A 23,642-nucleotide genomic window follows, 5' to 3' on the forward strand; every position below is an offset into this window, starting at 1 on the left:
CCATCAACATATCATTCAATTCCTTTCTCCCTCATGTTTTTATCAAGATTTGCCTTAAATTCATCTATGCTATTCACCTTGTGGTAACGCGTTCTGCATTCCAACCCCTCTCTGGCTAAAAAAGTTTCTCTTCAGTTGGATTTATTAATGACTACCTTGTACTAATGGCCCCTGGTTCTCGTTGCCCCGCAAATGGAAACACCTTCTCTGCAACTATACTTTCGTAAACATAACTGGCTATCTTTCCTTTTTTTTTGTTTTAGAGAAAGGTGCCCCATCCTGTTCAATCTTTTCTAATAGGTATAGCCCCTCAGTTCTGGTATCATTCTAGTAAATGTTTATGTATCTTCTCCAATGCCTCTGTATCCTTTTTATAGTATGGGGACCAGAACTCTTCATCAGTGTGGTATAATTAAGGTTCTTTATAAGTTTAACTGAGATTCTCTGCCTTTCAGTCCTATTCATCTCGAATGCTTTGTTTGCCTTTCTTAGGGCTTTGTTAAGCTGGATCGCTACTTATAGCAATTTGCGTTTCTGTACCTTTGACCCCTCTTCTCCTCTACCCCATTTAGAAAGTTATTTTCCTGAAGAATCTTTGGCCTCCATAATCTCACCTACCAAAATTTATAACCTAGGCCAGGATCCCCCCCAATGGATGCGGCAAGCCATTTAAATCTCCACTCAGTTTGGCAGCACCGTAATATCCCGTTGGGTGGGAGGGGCTGTAAAATCCTGGTCCTACAATTATCTATATTAAAGCTAATGTCAATTATATGCTCATTCTGAAAGTTTATTAATGTTTTCCTGTATTTTATCCCAGTTCTCTTCTATATATTAACTGCACACCCTATTTGGTGTTGTCTGCAAATTTTGAAACCATATTTCCGATTCCAAAGTCTAAATTATTTATGTAAACGCTGAGCCTTGTGGAACACCACTTTCCACGTTTTGCCAGTCTGAGTAGCTAGTTTTAATCCCTACCCTCTATTTTCTGTTTTGTAACCAGCTCACTATTCATTCTACTACTTGACCTCCTCTTATTCTGACCTTAGTCTTGAGTCTATGCAATATGTTATCAAAAGCCCTTTGTAAATCCTTTTCCAGGAATATTGAATGTTCATTTTGTGAAGAGGGAAAGGAAGTTTAGTAGAAAGCTGTTAAAGGCTTTATTTCATTTTTCAACAGGTTGTCGCCGTGGTGTGCTATGGGATGGATGAAGCAGAGCAAGATAAGTATGAGGCACGGCTGAAAGAGGTGTTTGACAGTTTTGACACCATCGGCACTGGGTCACTGGGCAGAAAAGAGCTGACTGATCTCTGTCATATGCTACAGTTACAAGAGGTGGCTCCAGTGTTGCTGCAGACTGTTCTTCAAGGAAACCTCTCTGGCAGGGTAAGGCCACCTTTGGTTTCAGGAATCATTTTAAATAATGTGTTGATTAAACCATGAACTTAGTTTGTTTATACTAAGTCATAATTTACTTTCTTACCAATTCTTATCTGATAATGATCTATTTGAAATATTATAAAGTGAAACTGTGGGGGTAATTTTAACCACAAAAAATGGGTGGATTGTGGTTGGATGGAACATTGAAAATTTCAACCCAATCCTAAATTGCCCACCTACAGTTTTAACAGCAGCGGGGTGGATGGAGACAAACTGCTTCTAAAGGTGTGCTGACCTTTTAAACATTATAAGAGGCTGCATGGCTCCTATTTAATCTGTCTTCCACACCTAGCCCTGCTCAGCCAGTTTACTTGTGCCTCAGGAAACCCACTAGGTAAAGGGAGTACTGCTTCATGGAAATGTTGATGATTCATCACTGCTTGTGGGCTGGTGGAGTAGGTATCTTCTCAGCACATCAGGCTTACCTTCTTTCTTGCCACCACTGGACTCCCCCTGCATCCCCCAACCTCCACCCCACCAAAGACCATCATCCTCCCACAACCAGTGATCACCACCTTATCTCAAGGATCCGGACTTTCCGCACTCTCACTAATCCAGCAGCAGCCTCCCTACCTCTCTTGGGGCTTCTGCCTTCTTCAGAACATTCCTCACCCAACAGAGAGCCAAGCCTGTCAATCTGGCTGGTTCCTGGGTAGGGAATCTGTTTGAAAAAAGACATAAAGGATCAAAATTCCATAACATGGGGAAACCTTGAGAGCAAAAATTGCACCCCCCCCCTCCCACCCACACACACACACACACAATAAATATTGGGGCCTATATTGCTTAATCGTTTTTTCTACTTCTTGTAATTGAAAGATAATATTCCTGCATTACTGTAATGCATTTACAGCAGGCTTCAGCACAATATACTGGGGATCATTGGTAGGTCGATAACTTTGCAGAACCTGATCTGGTTGGTGTTTGAAAAGTGGATGCAGTTCTATCATGATTGCTCTCAGTTTCTTGTTATTGGACAATTTCCTGGCAGGAACTAGGGCTCATAAATTTTATACATCCATTTCTCATTAGATTTGGATTGAGGTTCACATATAGGAAGTTTTGATACAGCTGTTCAATTACTGAGCTCCAATTTTTTCCCTGGATGTGTCCAAGCAAAAAATTGTAGCAGTGGTGGAAACTGGTCTGAGCTGTCTCTATCCATTCATGTGGCACAGGTCCCCCTGAACTAAAGAAGGGAAATAGAAAAACAGAGTTAACATTTCATATCATTAGAACTGGTTAAAGTTAGAGATGTAACATGTATCGGGGGAGGTAGTGGCATAGTGGTATTGTCACTGGACTAATATTTCAGAGACCCGGGGTATTGCTCTGGGGACCCGGGTTTGAATCCCACCATGGCAGATGGTGAAATTTGAACTGATTCCATGAACGGAGGCCCAAACAACCTGCATCCACCTCTGCTTGGCTGAATTTGTTCTCACATTGAGCTACTTTTCCTTTGACTCCACTCACTTCATCTCAGTAAAAGATGTTGCTATGGAAATACTATTGGGTCCTAGCTATGCCTACCTTTTTGTGGGCTATCTGGAATGTTTTTGTCCTGTCCTACCCAGTTCCCCTCCCTAATCTCCTTTCTCTGATTGTTTGTGCCATTTCCTGCTCTCACCCTGAATCAAAATTTCATCAACTTTGCTCTAAATTTCCACCCTCCCTCATCTTCATATGATCCATCTCTGACACTTCCATTTCCTTCCTCAGCTTTTTTAATTCACTTTCTGGGGATAGGTTGTTGACCAATATGAACTAGAAAACTTACTGACTCAACTAATTTGACTATATTTCTTCTCACTCTGCTTCCTGTAAGTTTGTCCATCACCATTCCATCTATTCTGACACTGCCACCTTCTATACCCATACTTCAGATATGTCTCCTTTATTCCTTACCTAACAATTCCAGTCCACTGTGGTTTGCAGGGCCCTCAATTGTCTGTTCCAGTTCCTGCATTTCTGGTCTTGCTCTTCCCCTCCATCCCAGAACTACGATAGGGTTTCCCTTGTCCTCACCCGCTGCCCCCGCACCACACTGCGCCCCCCCACCCCCAGCTCCCGCATTGGACAGATCATCCTCTGCCATTTCAGTGTGATGCCACCTCCAAACTCAGCTTCCTCTCCTCTCTCCTTTCAGCACAGTGTCCTGGCGAATCAAATAACTAGGGTTGTAGAGAGTTCTTTAAACTAAATAGAGTGGGGGGGGGTGGAGTGGGGGACGGTTCTGGAGAGGGGCTAAATAGCTTTACAAAACAAAACGATATGGCGGCAATTGCAGGGCAGCTACTTAGGTAATGATACCCAGAGTGTGACAGGAAGAGACAGAGTGTACAAACATAAAAAAAACAGTAGTAAATAGGGTCAAAGGGGGAAAAATGATAAAAAGGCAAAATTAATAGCTCTTTACTTAAAAGCACATAGTATTCAGAGCAAAATAAATAAATTAACGACACAAATGGAGGCTTATGGGTATGATCTGATAGCCATTACGGAGACATGGTTACAAGGAGATCAAAGCTGGGAACTAAACATTCAGAGGTATGTGACTTTTCGAAGGACAGGCAGGAAGGAAAGGGTGGTGGGGTAGCTTTGTTAGTATGAGATGGAATAAGTATGATAGCAAGAAATGATCTTGGATCAGAGGATGTGGAATCCATATGGGTGGAGGTAAGCAATAACAAGGGAAAGAAGACACTAATGGGAATAACCTATAGGCCCCCCAAACAGTAGCTATACTGTCGGACAGAAAATAAATCAGGAGATAATGAAGTGTAAAAAAGGTAGTATATTAATCATGGGTGACTTTAATCTCTATGTAGATTGGTAAAATCAAATTGTCAGAGGTAGCCACGAGCAAGAATTCATAAAGTGTATTCGGGACAGTTTCCTAGAACAATATGTTGTGGATCCAACCAGGGATTTGGCTATTTTGGATCTGGTAGTGTGTAATGAGGCAGATTTAATAAATTATCTTAGAGCAAAAGATCCCCTAAGAAACAGTGACCATAACATGGTGGAATTTATAAGGATAATTGCAAAGAAATGAGGGTAGAGTTGGCTGGAGTAAACTGGGAAAAAAGTTTAGCAGAAAAGATGGTTGATGAACAATGGCAGATGTTTAAGAAGACTCACAACAAAGATATATCCCAGTGAGGAAGAAAGATTGTAGGAAGGGGATAAACCAACCATGGTTAACAAAGGAAGTTAAGGATAGTATCAAAGTGAAGGAAAAAATGTACAATGTGGCAAAGATTAGTGGTAAACCAGAGGATTGGGAAAGTTTTAAAAACCAACAGAAGATGACCAAAAAATAATAGAGGGAGAAAATAAACTTTCAGGGTAAGCTAGCAAGTAATATAAAAATGGACAGTAAGATTCTTTAAATATATAAACAGGAAGAAAGAGGGCAGTGTCAACATAGGCCCCCTGGAGAATGAGGCTGGGGAACCAGGAAATGGCAGAGAAATTGAATAAATGCTTTGCATCAGTCTTCATGGTAGAAGACACTAATAGCATACCAAGAATACCAAATAATCATGGGGCAAAAGTGGGGGAGGAAATAAATACAATAACTATCACTAGAGAAAAAGTACTGGGGCTAAAGTCCGAAAAATCACCTGGACCTGATGGGTTGTATCCTAGGATATTAAAGGAAATAGCTGCAGAGATAATGGATGCACTGGTAGTAATCTTCCAAGAATCCTTAGTTCTGGAAAAGTCCCCAGAGGATTGGAAAACTGCCAATGTAACACCCTTATTCACAAAGGGAGGGAGACAAAAAGCAGGTAACTATAGGCCAGTTAGCTTAATGTCTGTCATTGGGAAAATGTTGGTGTCTATTATAAAGGATGTAATAGCAGAGCATTTAGAAATGCATAATATAATCAAGCAGAGTCAGCATGGCTTCATGGAGGGGAAATCATGCTTGACAAATTTATTAGAATTCTTTGAGGAGGTAACAAGCAGGATAGGTAAAGGGGAACCAGTAGATGTAATATATTTGGATTTCCAAAAGGCGTTCAATAAGGCACCACATATAAGGTTACTTAATAAGATAAGAGCCCATGTTGTTGGGGGTAGTATATTAGCATGGATAGACGACTGGATAGCTAATAGAAGACAGAGTTGGGACATGGGGGACATTTTCAGGTTGGCAACCTGCAACAAGTGGAGTGCCACAGGGATCAGTGCTGGGGCCACAATTATTTACAATATATATTAATGACTTGGATGAGGGAAATGAATGTACTATCACCAAGTTTGCAGGTGACACAAAAAGAGGTGGGAAGGCAAGGGGTGAGGATGACATATGGAGTCTGCAGAGGGATATAGACAGGTTAAGTGAGTGGGCAAAAATGTGGCTGATGGAATATACTGTGGGAAAGTGTAAGGTTATGCACTTTGGCAAGAAGAATAGAGGGGCTGAATACTATTTAAATGGAGAAAGACTGAGGAAAGGTGCAGCACAGAGGGATTTGGGGGTCCTCGTGCATGAATCCCAAAAAGCTAACCTACAAGTTCAGCAGGTAATAGGTAAGGCAAATGGAATGTAGGCCTTTATTTCAAAGGGAATGGAGTATAAAAATAGGGAAGTCTTGCTAAAACTATACACGGCACTAGTTAGACCACACCTGAACAATTTTGGTCCCCTTATCTAAGGAAAGATATACTAGCATTGGAGGCAGTCCAGAGAAGGTTCACTAGGTTGATCCCTGGGATGGAGGAATTTTCTTATGAGGGGAGGTTGGCCTGTACTCAGTGGAGTTTAGTAGAATGAGAAATGACCTTATTGAAACATATAAAATTCTTAGGGGGCTTGACAGGGTAGATGTTGAGAGGTTGTTTCCCCTTGTGGGAGAGTCTAGGACCAGAGGGCATAATCTCAGAGTAAGGGGGTTCCCATTTAAAACAGAGGTGAGGAGGAATTTCTTCTCTGAGGGTAGTGAATCTGTGGAATTCTTTACCGCAGAGGGCTGTAGAGGCTGGGTTGTTAAATATATTCGAGGCTGAGATAGACAGATTTTTAATCAGTAAGGGAATCAAGGATTATGGGGAAAAGGCAGGAAAGTGGAGTTGAGGATTTATCAGATCAGCCATGATCTCATTGAATGTTGGAGCAGATTCGATGGGCTGAATGGCCTACTTCTACTCCTATGTCTTATGGTCATCTTATAGCATTCCAAAGGCACTGTTCCCTATGTGACACCCTGGCCCATTTCTCTATTTCCTCCAACATTCCCTCTTTCCACGACACCTTTCCAATGCTAGCACAGGAGGTGCAACACCTGCCCTTTCACCTCCTCACTTCCCACTGACCAAACACTCCTTCCAGGTGAAACAGCAATTTACATGCACTTCTTTCAATTTAGTATACAATATTCGCTGCTCACACTGTGCACAGATTGTGCAATCGCTTTGTTGAACATATCCTTTCAGTCAGCAAGCATGACCCTAAGCTTCCGCACACCTGTCTTTTTAATTCACACTCCCACTCTGACCTCTCTGTCTCCAGTGAAGCTGAAGGGAAGTTCAAGGAACAGCCCCTCATCTTTCAATTAGGCATTTACAGCCTTCCAGGTTCAACATTGAGTTCAACATTTCAAACCATAACCTTGACCTCCATTTTTTATGGCAGCTATTGGTGATGATTCTGTCAAACTCATTTACACCTCCTCTTGACCATTTTTTTTGTCTCTTTATTGCCCCATTACCACTCCCTTATCCCTTATCATTTAATCCCCCCTGCCTTCCAACAAACCTTCCCTTTTGTTCTTTCCTCTTAATCACCTTTCCCTGATTTTATAATTGCATCTCTAAGTTGCATCTCTAAGTTTTTCCTCAGTCATCAACCCGACATGTTAACTCTGTTACTCCATTAGCTCTTCACAGATGCCGCCTGCCCTGCTGAGTGTTTCCATCATTTTCTGTTTTTATCTCCGATCCCCAGCATCTACGGTGATTCACTTATGTACTTGAGATGTTGGCTTTGTGATGACATTGATTTTATCAATATAAATGAGGTGTCAAATATATACATTAGCCCATTGTTTATCTGATCCTCAGTAATCCAATGCAGAGAAGATGATTGATTCATCTAGTTACAGTCTGCTAAGGCTGCCTGAGGTCAGTTAGTCAGTAATGTCAGTTGAACTTGGACAGGACATCTGGATAAAGTTTTGTTCTGCACATATGTTGCAGTTTAACATTGTGTTGAACTGGTTGCATTTCATGATGAATAATAAGTAATAGAGTGAGGCCTTGATCAGAAGGAGAATTGTATACATTAGCAAAGAAGTTGTTGATTTTTACCAGAAATTATTAAAAGAAGAACCTTTGTGTTACACTCTTCATCAGTGTCCTTGACTTAAAAGGTCTTTGTATTTCTAATTCTAAACTAATTTCTGAGAACCTTTTACAAGCAAACTATTTCTTCATGTGAGCATGATGAATATTTGTGTTGCTACACAATCTGTAGTGTTGCGTACATGGTGCTTGGTGCTGAACCACTGCAGTTTTGCTGTACTTTCTTGTGTTGATTACTTATTCTGCAGAAAGAAATGTGTACTTTTCAGTGGATGCTAAGTAGAATTTATTGCTGTTCAAAATATACAGGGAAAAGAAAACTACAAGAAACTTTGCTACAGCAGATAGTGAAAGGAATACTCCCATGAGCTGATGTGAGGCTGCATTCCCTGTTTGTTTATTTGAGAAATAACACATTTCATTGTCTGGTTATTGAATTCACTATTGGGAGGTGGAGCCACAGATCCTGTAGCAGCTTGACTGGGTGAAAATGTCATTGAATGGCAGACCTACTGAAGAGAAAAAGAGCTTTGCAGGCCTTCAAAATGTGGCTGCCACAGTAAAGATAGTTGTGAATATAAACTGCATAACTTGCTACACAATGACTTTATTGTGTGAAATTTCAATGAAATTAAAAGGCATAATTTGAAGTAGTGCTCTTTCTTTCAAGATCTATAATGCCACAATGTTCCAGACAAGTTTATTCTCCCCTGTCCCACCCCAAATTTAAAAGCAATTTATTATAAAAGTTGCTCCTAGTTTAATTTATGATTTGAGCTGCAGATTTGCAATTGTAATGATCCCAATCTCAACCATTGATTTCAGGTACTTCAAATATTTTTACAACATATAAACATTGCAGAGAATTTGCTGCAACAGATGGTGAGAGAAATGCTCTATTGGGACATGTTCTTTCATTTTAATTTGTACTGAAAACTGCAGTCCTGCTATTATCATTTGTCTGTGGTAATATTTGTGTATATTCAATAACAAATCTGTTGATTTTTTTTTTCTTGTTATATTTATCCTTTTTTCTAATGTCATGAAGTTATTGAGTCCTTATGAGGTACATTTGGATGAGTACTCTTAACACCTTCCGATATCTCGGTCTGATGTGTGATATTTAACTGAGTGAATGTTTGACCATTGACACCACTGATGAAATCAATCCTGTCCTCACCTGACCTCCTTGCACACTCTTCTTGCAGGGGTCAGTGAACTGTGAAGTCAATTAAAAGACATCAATTGTCACCCTGTTTGAGATCAGCAGACTCAAAGATCCAAAATCGAGTTTGCAATCATCTGATCTGTATGGCTTGGTGTCATGCTGGCTTTACCAAAGCAACCATTAGGTTGCTAGTAATGAAATTTTGACAAATTAAACCGGAATAGACAGGGCAGAACGTTTTCTTGTAATGCATGTTTAAAATGGTTTGGTTCACTTCTGTTGAAGAGTTTACAGCTGTCTAATTTGTGGACCACAACAGATTTCTCAAAGGAACTCAAATACATCTTAACTCAGCTTATTGAACAATTACATTTAATACAGTGTACCGAACAAAGGGAATATTCCAATTGCCTGACTTGGCTAATGTACACATTTCTGCATGATATGACATTGTTAAAAAAATCTGTATTTTTGTTACCATTTCTTCATATTTTATACCAGTTTTTGTTAGATATTAAAATTGTTTCAGAAAAAATCATCTTTGTGTAGAATATGTAATATAGAAATGCAAGGTTAGAGAGATGGAACAGAGTTTTGCTTGTGTGTTGGGAAGAAGTTAGAAACTTCAGAGGGGAGAATTTTCTGTTCAGCGTGCAGAGGCGGGTCCTGACATCACCATGCGTCGCTCCGATCTTCTGTTCAGCGGGCATGCACCGGAGTCAGCTGAACTGTCAAAGACCTGTTAAAGTCATTATTAAACCAATTAAAGATATTGACAGGGCTGCCCGTCAAACCTTAAGGTTGGCAGGCAGGCGAAGACCCCAAGCGGCCTTCGCATTTTTCATGAAACCTCATCCACAGGCGGGATGAGGCTTCATGAAGTTTTAATTGAATAAATAAAAAAAATTTTGACACTTCATAAGCATGTCCCAGCTCATGTGACACTGTCACATGAGGGGACATGTCTAAATTAAATTTTTTCTGTCTTTCATGAAAACTTTCATTGCAAACTTATCTCCTTGAGGCACGGAGCTCAAGGAGATTTCTGTGCTCTTTCGCGTGCATGCGTGGAAGAGTGCAGGCCCTGACTCTCTCCTCCCCCTGCCCGCACAGGTAGCGCTGAGCCTGGCGCGCATCACGCTGAGCGGGCCTTAATTGGCCCACCCACGTAAAATGGCAGCATGCAGCCGATCGCAGGCAGCGATTGGGTCTGTGCCCGCTCCCAACTGGCCCACCTGCCGGGGAGAAATTTCTCCCCAGAATCTTTCCTCAGAGGGTAAAACATTTTATATGGAGTTCCTGATAGTGGGGAGGTAGTGGCATAGTGGCATTGTGACTGGACTAGTGTTCCAGCGATCCAGGGTAATGCTCTGGGTCCCAGGTTTGAATCCCACCAGCAAATGGAGAAATTTCGAATCCAATATAAATGCCTTGTGATGACCACAAAACCCATCTGGTTCTCTGCTGTCCTTATCTGGTCTGACCTACATGTGACTTCAGACCCACAGCAATGTGGCTGACTCTTAAATGCCCTCTGAACAAGGGCAATTAGGGATGGGCAATAAATGCTGGCCTAGCCAGAGATGCCCACATCCCATGAACGAATAAAAATAAAAAAATGATGGAGTGGCTTATATGTGGTCTGTGGAAGGAATGTTTGATCAAGCAAATAGCCTTTTCAGGTCATGTATTTTATTCTGCCCTCATCTCTTGAAGTCACTAACTGTTGTGAAGTTCCATGGACAGTCATCCCTTGAGCAAAGTAAGTTGGACCAATAATTTACCCTGAGTAGGAAACCAAATCCCAATCTCAACCATTGATTTAATATTGTAGGCATCCCAAAGTGCTTCACTGGAACAGAAACAGACAAAAAATGACACTGAACCAAAAGAGGAGACATTAGGACAGGTGGCCAAAAGCTTGGTCAAAGAGGTATATTTTAAGCAGCATCATAAAGAAGGAGAGAGAGTGAGAGAGGTGAAGATGTTTGGGGAGAGAATTCCAGAGCTGAGACTAGTAACAACTGAAGGAGGCACAGCTGCCAATTGCTAGAGGATCTCTGAGGAAAGTGAGATGTAGGAGAAGAGGGGAATCCTGTTACAAACTGCTTGTGTAGGTATCCTGGAAGGATGAGTGAGAAGGGCATTGGTTCTATCAATAGAGCTACCTGCAGATGGACTGTCCCACCATCAAAGCTGAGAATTTGTGGAAGCAGTGGAGTTAACTGCTAGAAGTTAATGGAATTGCACAACAATGGCCCTGATCTTCCAATCGGAGTAGCTGTGCGATGGGACCCAGAGGAAGTCCTGACACGCGCACGTGCAGTAGTTCTACGTGAACCTTAAACTTCCGATGGGCAGACTGGCACCCTGTACAGAGGTCTCGGCCTCGCCACTGACCAGAAAATCTGGGCCAAATAAATAAAAGTGGGAACCAAAAAACGTCACATTTGAAAGCTAGAAGATTCTAACCAATATTCTTCCGGTCATCACTTGGGCCACACCGAGAGACTTTTTTGAGAGGTCTTTTTTCCCCATGTTTATAGTTACTCATTTGCTGCTATATAAATAATATGTGAAGTCACTGCTCTCCTTATTAACAATTCCAGCACCTTGAAAGATAGGAACTTAATATCATACTACTTTTCAGTTTTGTCTATCTTTTATGATTTATATTTTTTCATCACCAAAATGTGCATTTAAAATAAAAGCATAAATTGGGCAAATGTAAAATGACAGGATAAAGGTTCTGATCACCCATATACAATGAACAGCTGAGACTTCAAAGGTACATCGGGCATTAATCCATGGTTCAATACAAAGTTCAGTTTTACCAAGCCACTCGTCACTATGGAGACCTCGGATACCATAGTAAACAAATGGTTACCTTCACCAGAGGTAACTTTGGCATATAGGTTGCTTTTAGTTGTCACACCTCAAGCCATTGAGTGGTTGATATTTTAGTAGATGAAGGGATACTTATCTGCAGTGGCAAAGGACTGTCGTTTTCCATAAAACAGAAACCCTTTGTGTTTATTGACTGATAACAGATAGGAATCATACATTAATGCTTAGTTATGTATTATGTATTGACTCAGTGGTTGTGCACAGCTATAGATGCTGGAACAGTATCAACACAGGGATTCAGTACAGAGTTAACACTTTAAGAACCAGAAAGCCTTTTTATTGTTTTCACAATTTACATGTTTTTAATCTACGACAGACTTTGAAGCTGCTGCATGTTGTTTACTTTCTTTTTAGTAAAGTTAAGAACTTGTTGATTCGTCCTTCTTCCCTCTTGAATGACTGTGTATTGATTCGTGCTGGATTATTACCTACAGGTGCCAGCCACACTCCAGTATTTCACCCAAGTGGCTATTCCTCAAATGTGAGCCTAAAGAGTTAGTAATAGTAGGGAGGAATGGATAACTTTTGTCCTTTTTGTTTCCAAGCCTTCCACCATTCTGATCACCCACATACAAGGTTTCCGAGCCTTCCACCATTTTGGAAGGTTTTCCTCACTTCATGTCTGGGTCTTTTGTAGATTAACTGATAGTGATTGATTTTCTATTATTAGTCAATAACTCCATTATTGTTCGAGTACCAGGATAGTAGATAGGCAAACTAGACTAAATTAGATACCTTAGTTTAATGTTAACACATTAAACAATATACCATTTCCTTACTATAAGCACTGAGATTTCAGCCTATGTTACCTGCCCAAAGCCTGGAGTGGGGCTTGAACCCCCAACCTTCTAATTCAGAGTGCTACCATCTCGCCAAGGTGACAACTTGGCAACACATAGTGTTCCAACCACAGCCCTAGCTGAGATTACACAACTTCCAGTATGATCCATCTATAGTTACACTGAAAGAAAGTACCAATGGTGATATTTTATATAAATGTACTTTGTATATGTGTTCTTATTGATGTTGTAAAGAATCAATAATTTAATACAAACCTAAATATAGGTCAATGCTGTCCCAAAGGCATTGAGTCAAAGCTACAGTGTACATAAATCAAAGCTACTAAAGGGATCGTTAATGTTGCCCATTGGCAGTATTGTACCATGTCACATAACCTCACCAATGGAGTCTCTGGGATCAATTTTAGCTCTTTCTGCTTGGTAGAAACTGGTTGGACAGTTAGAAATGAGCAGGTTACCACTCTGAACTCAATCTTTCCAATTTGAATCTGCAGGCAGATAAAATTCCTGCCTAAAGCAACCTGGAGCCTCATAAATTTATGCACATCAGAGACTGGCAAGACACCAGTTGCTTTTGAACTGGGACTGAGTAGGGAGGGCACACTTGACTTTCTTCCCAGGCTGGTGTATCTCAGCAAAAAGGGGGAACGGATGAAGAGCCCCTCCCCCAAGCTAACTATAAAGCAGGAATACTTCTCCAGGCCCCACAAGGAAAGTCATGGTCTCCCTTGCGCAACACTATGAGACTTTCCCAAAATGTCCTCTCCACCACTTACCTGCAAAGTGTGGACCGTCAAGGGCTGCCCCATCTTTCCTTGCCAGCAGCTGTCCTGGGAAGTGGACCAGCAGCGTTAAAATACCTAAAAAGCTAAAACACTTTGCATTTAGCACTCACCTGCCCCTCCTGTCCAAAACATGCTTCAGGTAAAAATCGACTCTTTATGCCAAGAGCACTTAAAAATTGCAGTTGTTATGGCACTTGAGAAAAGTGCATCATGTTGTTATTGTCATTGATCACTCCATCCTGTTTCTGATATATTAATGTGTCCTGTTTGTTTTCTTCCGTCAGCCTGCAGTAAAGTAGCACGTTTGCCACGCATTGATTTTGCTTCAGGGTAACTTCCATTAAAAACTAAACTGTGCAATTTTCTGAGGAAAATATACATTTCTATTCCATAAACTGGTGCTTTTCTGGTACATTACTGGTCCTTCATTGATTAATAATCGATTTTTTTTTTTAACTTTATGGATCCGAGGCCCCTTATTTACATCTGGCAGTGTTATGCCTCTTGCAGACAAACCTCTCCAAACCAGGGCCAGGGAGAGAAATCATGGATCCTTGTGCTTCTCCTGCTTCCGGCCTCTTATTCCAACCCCCTTTCCCCACTTAATCCTCAGTAGCTTTCATCGAGCACCATTGTGATGCACTTTGGTTCCTATTGAATAGAAGAGTGCAGCACAGAAGGAGGCCATTCAGCCCATCGAGTCTAGACAGTTCATTCGAAGAGAATTCCAGTCAGCCCTACCACACCCCTCCACCTGCTCTTTCCCTATAATTTTCTTCTCCAAGTATTTATCCAATTTCCTTCTGAACACTAATTTGAATCTGTATCCACCACAATATCAGAGAGAAAGTGAATTCCTAATCCTAACCACTATTCTGTAAATGTTTTTCCTTGTGATGCATTTGGTTTTTTTTTCCCAATAAAATTAAAATAAGTTTCATCTGGGCTATCTGACTATCGATCCTTCAGCCATTGGAAACAGTTTCTATTTATTCTATCTAAACCCTTCATCATTTTATACAATATTTCAAATTCCCTCAGGCTTCTTGACTCTAAGAGGACAACATTCCCAGCTTCTCTGTAATCCCTCATTCCTGGAGCTATTCTATTGAATCTCTCCTGAACCCTCTACAAAGCCTTCACATCCATCAGGTGCCCAGAATTGGGAACCATAGTCACAGTGGGGTCAAACTATTATATATCGGTTCAGCAAAACCTTTTAGCTTTTGTACTGTATGCCTCTATACAGCCCGTTGAAAGCACAGGTTTCAGTATGATGCAGTTTACAATCAAAGCTTTGTCAGACAATTACACACAACTTGGTCATTCATATTATGCAAGCACCTGGTCCTATGCAACATCCAGTCAGTAATATCCAAAAAGCTTGAACAAGCACCACAAGCAACAATCCCATGTTCAAATGAGAATATCTTGAACTAACAGTGGCGTATTCGATTGGCGCATGACTCGTGGCTTCACTTCCAAGTTTTAAAATGGCAAAACCTACCAATTCATCTCAACAAAGTCCTATGTCTATCCACATAAGTAGATTTTGTTAACAGAAAAATTATACTTTGCATTGAATGATAAATATTTTCTCATTTTGAATTGAAACTAGCTGCACGCATAAATACCCAGCATGGAGCATATAATTGAAGAGCAAAGTACTGCAAATACTGGAAATCTGAAATATAAACAGAAAATGCTGCAAATACTCAGCAAGCCAGGCAGCATCTGTGAAACAGAGTCAATGTTTCAGGCCCACGATCTGAATTAGTTTTGATGAAGGGTCACTGACCTGTATCTCTCGACACAGCTGCCACCAGAAATGCTGAGCATTTCCAACACTTCCCATTTCTATTGGAGCAAAAATAATCTTTCGCCAGCCCTCCAAAAAGCAATCATACTTCTTGTGAGCCTCTCATTCCTCTGAAACCCAGCAGCATCGCTGCCTGAGGTCAAGTTTGGCACAACTTTAAACATGAATTTCAAAAAAACTGTTATGGTATGTAGAAAACAAACAACTTGCTGAGCAAAAAAATAGCAATGTCAAAGCAGTAAATTGATAATTTAAAAAAAAGGGTAATTAATAAAAAAATGACCATTAAAAGTTGCCAAACAAGCAGAGTTAACTAATGGAATCTTTTTTGCCTTTTTGCTTAAGAAGCAGAGCTAAAGAGAGATAAACTAAGCTTAGTCACCAGGGAAGGAGGAGGGGACTGGGGCCAAGCTAAGGATTTGTGTTTGACTAACACTGACCTTACATTTGTATCTGGTGGCACATACTCAGAGCTGGCCTTGGTGGAATTCATACAAAAGTGAGTTGGAAGTGGGTTGCTATTCAGCCTGGGATTTCCTCTTCTCCTGGACTTAGAAAATAATTGAGAGCTGGGACCATTTCCGGGTGCTGAATCTGCTCAAGTCACTGGTGACTTGGAAACTACTGTACCTGAACAGCAACATTGAATAACAAGCTTTGAGAGGAATATGGCTGATCTTTCTCTTCTGTGGTTTGAGCAGGAACCTGCTTGTGTTTTTGTTTCCTAGTCTCAAGACTTCTCCTTAGCGGTTTCTTCAGTAGTTTATTAATACTAGTGAAACACATCAACCATCAGCGTTTTACAGCCTTCTAACATAATATGTTATTATAATACAATATAATTTTAAAAATCCACTTTAAGAACTAAGCTAAATCTTTGTAAATAATGTTTAAATGATGAAGCAATTATTTGTTTTCAATTTCTTTCCATCCTTGGAGCCCATTTAATCTTCACTTTTTTTGGAAGTTCAAGCTGATTTTTCTCCCTTTCAACAGTTTCAAACTGATCGATTCTTTTTGATTTTGCTCCTCCAAATGGGGCTAAAAATTACGTTTTGTGATTTTCTGGTTGTGGGGGCGGGGGTGTGTGTGTGTACAGGTAGTGGGGTCGCTATTTGTGACCTACACCCATACAGATTGAGGTGGAGGCCATGCAATTTTCATGTAACCACTTCATCTGCATCATTGTAGTGCTGATGCAACACAGTTCCAGCACTGCATCCTCTTTGCCTGCGCTGCTTGTGCACTGTGCAACACAGCCTGGGGACTGGCCACGGTCCTGGAGAGGGGTGTGCACTGGCATTTGTGCACCTGTTGGGCAGATCTCCGTGGAGGCGACCAATTAGGATGCTAGGAGCTCTACTGAATTGGGTTTAGTGGCCAGGTTTCCCAGTTGGGACATGCATTTGGCGCAGCCTGTGGATATTTTAAATAAACTAGTGAATCTCTTAAATTTGGAGGCAACAGCATATCTTTAAAAATTCTTTTATGTTTGACACCTCTGTTATTTGAGTTGTGGGAGGGTGACATTTGTTTGTTGGCCCTGCATTTCCAGTGATCAAACCAACCCACCTACCTTTTTTACAGCAAAACCAGACCTGCATTTTTTGTGAACTTATTATTCATGTTTTCTCACTTAGCGCAATGAAGGATTTTAGTGCTGGGGAATGGATTGCTTCTCATGTTGATACCTTTAGCACCACCAAAAGTGGAGCTAAGCTCCCCCTGTTCTATCTTCAGTGAAGGGGAATTTAGAAATCCAAACGGATAGGTCAAGGTAATAGAGCACAATAGCAGCTTGTGTAAAGACAAATAGAGTGGGACAAGAGGGGACAGCGAATTGAACGGTAATAATGCTTCAGCGAATAAGATCCATGAAACTAAAAGTGGTTTAAAAAAAGCTAAAATTAAAGGTTCTTTTTCTGAATGCACAAAGCATTCATTATCAGATGTATAAACCAGTGGCACAAATAGTAATAAATGGTTTAGATCTAATCATCATTATAGGGACTTGGTTACAACGGTGACTAAGGTTGGGAACTAAATATTCCAGGGTACTCCACATTTTGAAAAGGCAGGCAGAATGTAAAAGGAGGCGGAGTAGTCCTGATAGTAAAGGATGACATAAGGACAATAGTGAGAAAGGATCTTGACTCAGAAGAGCAGGAAGTAGAATCAATTTGGGTTGAGATTAGGAATAGCCAGGGTCAGAAAATGTTGGTGGGAGTAATTTATAAGCTCCTAACAGTAACTATATCCTTGGACAGAGCATTAAGTAATAAATGATTGGAGTTTGTAATAAAGGCAACATAATAATTTTGGGGAACTTTAATCTTCATATAGACTGGGATAATCAAATTGGCAAAGGTGGTTTGAAAGGTGAGTTTGTAGAATGCTTTTGTGATGGTTTCCTGAAACAATGTTTTATGGAACCAACTGCGGGTTCAGTTATTTTCGATCTGGTGCAGTGAGGCAGGGTTAGTTGGTAATCTCCGAGTAAAAGATCCAGTGGGGGAAAAAGTGATCATAACACAATTGTATTCTATATCAAGTTTGAAAGTGACATGCTCCAGTCCTAAAAAAGAAGCTTAAACTTAAACAAAGCCAATTACATTGGTGTGAGGGGAGAGCTGGTTCAATAGGTAAGCAGACTAAAAGTGTGGCAATAAATAAACAGTGGGAAACATCTAAAGAAATAATTTGAAAAGTTCAACAAAAATACATTTTATTGAAAAACAGAAACTCAGCAAGAAAGATCCATCCATGGCTTACTCAGGAAGTTAAGGATAGTATTAAATTAAAATAAGAGGCCTAGAACTATTATTTGCCACATTATAAGTCTGAGGATTGGGAGCATTTTAGAAACCAGCAAAGAGCCTCCAAAAATTTAATAAAAAGAGAAGAAATAGAATATGAGAATAAGCTAGCTAGGATTATAAAAACAGATTGCAAGCTTTTGCATGTATATGTAGTAACTAAAGTAAACATTGGTCCCTTCGAAGCAGAGACAGGAGAAATTATCATGGGTAATGAGGAAATGGCAGTGACATTGAACAGCTATTTTATGCCTGTCTTCACAGTAGAAGACAAATTATATACTAGAAATAGAGGGCAACCAAGGGGCTAAAAAAAAAGCGTGGTAATTTAATATTAGCAGAGGAAAAGTATTGAGAAACTTAAGGGATCAAAATCGGACAAATCTCCAAGAGCTGATGGCCTAAATTTAGGATTCTAAAAGAAGTAGCTGCAAAGATAGTGGATGCTCTGGTTATGATTTTCCAAAACTTTCTACATTTTAGAATGGTCCCTGCAGATTGGAAATGAGCAAGTGTAAATCCACTGCTCAAGAAAGGGAGAAGAGAGAAAACAGGGAATGCGAGCCAATTAGCTTCACATCAGTAAGTGGGATAATGCTGGAATTAAGGAAGTCTTAACAATGCACTTAGCAAATCATTCTATGATTAGACAATGTCAACATGGCTTAACAAAAGAGAAATCGTGTTATGTAAGAAATAAGAGCAGGAGCAGGATTCAGCCCCTTGCGCCTGCTGCACCATTCAATTAAACCATGGCTGATTTTCTACGTCAATGTCATTTTCTTGCAATATCTCCATATCCCTTCATTGGAATCTATCCATTTCCGCTTTGAACATACTCAATTACTGAACCCCCTCAGCCCTCTGAGATAGAGGATGGTGAATCTTTGGAATTCCCTGAGTGAAGAAATTCCTCTTCTCGGCTCCAAATGGCCTACCACTTGTTCTGAGACTGTGCTCCCTGGTTCTACACACGGCAGCCAGGGGAAACATCTGCCCTGTCGAGCCCTATAAGAATTTTGTATGCCTCAATGAGGTCACCTCTTATTCTTCTAAACGCTGGAGAATACAGGCCCAGTCTCTCAATCTCTTCTCATAGGAAAACCTGACCATTCCAGGTAACTGTCTGGCGAACCTTTGTTGCAGTTCCTCTATGGAAAGTGTATCCTTCCTTGGGTAAGGATGCCAAAACTGCACACAATACTCCAGTTGCAGTCTCACCAAGGCTCTATACAACTGCAGCAACATTTCTTTACTACTGTACTCAAACCTCATGCAATAAAGACCAATATACTGTTTACCTTTCTAACTGCTTGTTGCACCTGTATGTTAGCTTTCAACAAGGACACCCAGATTCCTATGAGCATCTACATTTCCTATCTCTCACCATTTAAGAAATACTCTACATTTCTGTCTTTCCTACCAAAAGTGGATAACTTCACATTTTTCCGCATTATATTACATCTGCCATTTTCTTGCCCATTCACTTGGTCTGTCTAAATCCCCTTGAAGCCTCTTTGTATCCTCCTCACAACTGGCATTCCCGCCAAGTTTTGTGTCATTAACAAACTTGGAAATATTACCTTTAATCCCCACATCCAAATCATTGCAAATCGCTGAGGTCCAAGCAGTACCCCATTGGTCACAGCCTGCCAACCTAAGAATGACCTATTTATTCTTACTCTTTGTTTGCTGTCTATTAACTAATCCTGAATCCATGTCAGTATATTATCCAAGTGCTGTAATTTTGCTTCCTAACCTTTTGTGTGGAACCTTATTGAAAGCTTTCTGAAAATCCAAATACACCACATCCACTGGTTCTCCCTTATCTATTCTAATAGTGGGGTTACATTTGCTACCTTCCAATCTATAGGAACTATTTCAGAATCTATAGAATTTTGGAAGATGACCACCAATACATCTGCTATCTCTAGTTACCTCTTTCAAAACCCTGGGATGTAGATCATCAGGTCCAGAGGATTTATTAACTTTCAATCCAATTAATTTTTCCAGTAGTAATTTTTACTAATACTAATTTCTTTCAGGTCCTCAATCTTGCTAGTCTCTTGATTCTCCTGTATTTCAGGGAGGTATTTTTTTAAATATAAAAGCAAAATACTGTGGATGCTGGAAATCTGAAACAAAAATAGAAAATGCTGGAAAAACTCAGCAGGTCTGACAGCATCTGTGGAGAGAGAAACAGAGTTGACGTTTCAAGTCCGTATGACCCTTCTTCAGATAAGTAGAGATGTGATGAATACTGTTTAAGGGGGGGGTGGATAGAAGGCCAGCGATAGGTGGGGGCAAAGGAAAGATTGACAAAGATGTCATGAACAAAAAGACAAAGGGAGTGTTAATGGGTAGTGGTAAGTGCTAAAAAAGGTGCTGTTGGTGGCAAAGGTAAGAAAGCAGAATGTGATAATAGCAGAACAGGGGTAAATGGGTAAGTGCTCTGAAAAGAACAACATGAACGAGTAACAGATGGCCCTTGTGGGGATGGGGTGGGAGAAGGGGATGTTGGGGGGAAATAAAGATCAAAAATGAGATAAAAGAGGGGATTAAAAGGGGGATAAAACAGTGAATAAATAAATAAAAATAAGTGAATAAAAATAAAAATGAATTTTTTAAAAGGATAAAAAAGGGGTGAAGATAGAGGAGAGAGTTCATGGTCTGAAGTTGTTGAACTCAATGTTAAGTCCGGAAGGCTGTAAAGTGCCTAATCGGAAGATGAGGTGCTATTCTTTCAGTTTGCGTTGGGCTTCGCTGGAACATTGCAGCAGGCTGAGGACGGACATGTGGGCATGAGAGCAGGATGGCGTGTTGAAATAGAAAGCAACAGGAAGGTCTGGCAAAGCGGTCACCCAGTCTGCATTTGGTTTCTCCACTGTACAGGAGACTGCATTGGGAGCAGTGAATGCAGTAGACAAAATTGAAGGAGGTGCAAGTGAAGCACTGCTTCACCTGAAAGGAGTGTTTGGGCCCTTGGACAGTGAGGAGGGAGGAAGTAAAGGGACAGGTGTAGCACCTTCTGCGATTGCATGGGGAGGTACCGTGGGAAGGGGATGAGGTGTTGGGGGTGATGGAGGAGTGGACAAGAGTGTCCTGGAGGGAGCGGTCCTTACGGAATGCTGATGGGGGGTGGGGGGGGGGTGGTGGATTGGAGGGGATAATGTGTTTGGGTGTTGGTATCATGCTGGAGTTGGCAGAAATGTTGGAGGATGATCCTTTGAATGCGGAGGTTGGTGGGGTGAAAAGTGAGGACAAAGGGGACCCTATCATGGTTCTAGGAGGGAGAAGAAGGTGTGAGGGCAGAGGCGCGAGAGATGGGTCGGACATGGTTGAGGGCCCTGTCAACCACAGTGGATGGGAAACCTCAGTTAAGGATGAAGGAAGACATGTCAGAATCGTCGTTTTGGAAAGTGGCATCATTGGAACAGATGCGATGGAAGCAAAGGAACTGAGAGAAAGGGATGGAGTCCTTACAGGAAGCAGGGTGTGAGGAGCTGTAGTCGAGGTTTTTTTTTAATCCTCCTCTGTGAAGGTAGACAGGAAGTATTGTTTAGTTTCTCTGCCATTTCCTTATTCCCCATTATAAATTCTCCTTTCTCTGCCTGTACTGGGGCCCATTTTTGTCATCTTGTCCTTTTTAAATACTTATAGAAGCTTTTACAGCTCGTTTTTATGTTTCTCGCTAGTTTACTTTCATATTCTGTTTTCTCTTTCTTTATCAGTTTTCTGGTTATCCTTTGCTGAATTCTAAAATGCTCCCAATCCTCAGACTTACTATTTTTTTTTGCCAACTTTATAGGCTTCTTCTTTCGATCTAATGCAATCCTTAACTTGTTAACCATGTTTGGATCACTTTTCCTGCTGGGTTTTTGGGCCTCAGAGGAAAGTAAATTTGTTGTAAACCATGTATTAATTCTTTAAATGCTAGCCAATGCCTGTCTACCATCCTGAATTTTAATATAGTTCCCCAATCTACCACAGCCAACTTGCACCTCATACCTTAAATCTAAAATAGCACATTCTCCAGTTGGCTCTTCAACATACTGTTCTAAAAAACCACCTTGTATACATTCTAATAATTCATTCCCAACAGCATTAGTGCTAATTAGGTTTACCTAGTCGATATGCAGATTGAAATTCCCCATGATTACTGTATTACTCTTGTTACATGTACCTCTAATTTCCTGATTTATACCGTGCCCTACACTACCACTATTGTTTGGTGGCCTATAAACAACTCTCATTAGTGTTTGCTGCCCCTTTCTGTTTCCTACCTCCACCCAAACTGATTCGACATCTTGATCTTCCGATCTAAGCTCCTCCCTCGCTAACATACTGATCTCATCCTTTATTAACAGTGCTACCCCACCGCCTTTTCCGTTTTGCCTATCCTTACTAAATATTGAATACCCTTGGATATTCAGTTCCCTGTCAAGGTCACCCTGCAGCCATGTCTCTATAATTCCAATTAGATGATATATCTTTACTTCTGTTTGTGCCATCAGTTAAGCTATCTTGTTGCGAATGCTTCGTTCATTTAGAGAGAGTGCCTTTAATTCTCTCTCTTAATTATTCTCGCAACCTCTCGCCTTATTTGCTGGTGCACTCTTAAGTTTGTATGCTCAGTCCCTTCCTACTACAGTCTGATTATCATTTCCCTGAATGTTACCTGGCTCTCTTGCCCTCTCTTCCCTCTCTTATTTATCACACCTTCCCTCATATGATCCCTTGCCCCCACAATTTAGTTTAAAGCCCTCTCTATTGACCTAGTTATACGACTCGCCAGAACACTGGTCCCAACACGGTGCAGGTGAAGACCATCCCAACGGTACTTTCGCCAGTATTGGTGCCAGTGCCCCATGAATCAAAACCCATTCCTCCCACACTAATCTTTAAGCCATGCATTTAACTCTTTAATCCTATTTATCCTACACCAATTTGCTTGTGGTTTAGGTAATAATCCAGAGATTATTACCTTTGAAGTTCTGCTTTTTAATTTAGCCCCTAGCTGCTCATTGTCTCCCTAAGCAGAACCTCTTTCCTAGTCCTACCTATATCATTGGTATCTATGTGGACCAGGACCCCTGGCTCCTCACCCTTCCTCTGCAGGTTCCTCTCTAGCCCAGAGGAGATGTTCCGAACCTTGGCGCCAGGCAGGCAATAGAACCTTCTAGACTCGTGCTTTTGGTTGCAGAGAACTGTGTATATCCCCCTGATTATACTATCCACAACTACCACTATATTCCTATGAACTCACCCTGCTTGAATGCCTTCCTGCACCATGGTGCCATGGTCAGTTTTGACTGAAGAGTCAGATTGGACTTGAAGCATTAACTCTGTTTTTCTGTCCACAGAGGCTGCCAGACACAGTTTTTCCAGCATTCTGTTTTTTATTATAACCAATAAATGATTGGTTAATGGACAGGGAGTAGGATAAATGGGGTATTTTCATGTTGGCAAACCACAAGGATCAGTGTCAGGGCCTCATCTATTTACAATCTATATTAATGATATAAACAAAGAGAACAAGAGTAATGTATCTAAGTTATCTGGTGATACAAAGCTAGGTGGGAATGC

At 40.8% G+C, this 23,642-nt stretch overlaps 1 protein-coding gene across 3 annotated transcripts in view; it reads left to right on the plus strand.

Moving 5' to 3' along the window:
- nin (ninein (GSK3B interacting protein)) overlaps positions 1 to 23,642 on the plus strand; it is a 189,578-nt gene that overhangs the window by 16,616 nt on the left and 149,320 nt on the right. For all 3 annotated transcript variants that reach the window (XM_041214930.1, XM_041214931.1, XM_041214932.1), the window contains exon 2: positions 1,186 to 1,392. In XM_041214930.1, the coding sequence (XP_041070864.1) occupies positions 1,210 to 1,392 (183 nt within the window). In that variant the 5' untranslated portion in view covers positions 1,186 to 1,209. The remainder of the gene's footprint in view (positions 1 to 1,185; positions 1,393 to 23,642) is intronic.

Source organism: Carcharodon carcharias, chromosome 20 (genome assembly GCF_017639515.1).
Source record: "Carcharodon carcharias isolate sCarCar2 chromosome 20, sCarCar2.pri, whole genome shotgun sequence".
NCBI classification, from domain to species: Eukaryota; Metazoa; Chordata; class Chondrichthyes; order Lamniformes; family Lamnidae; genus Carcharodon; species Carcharodon carcharias.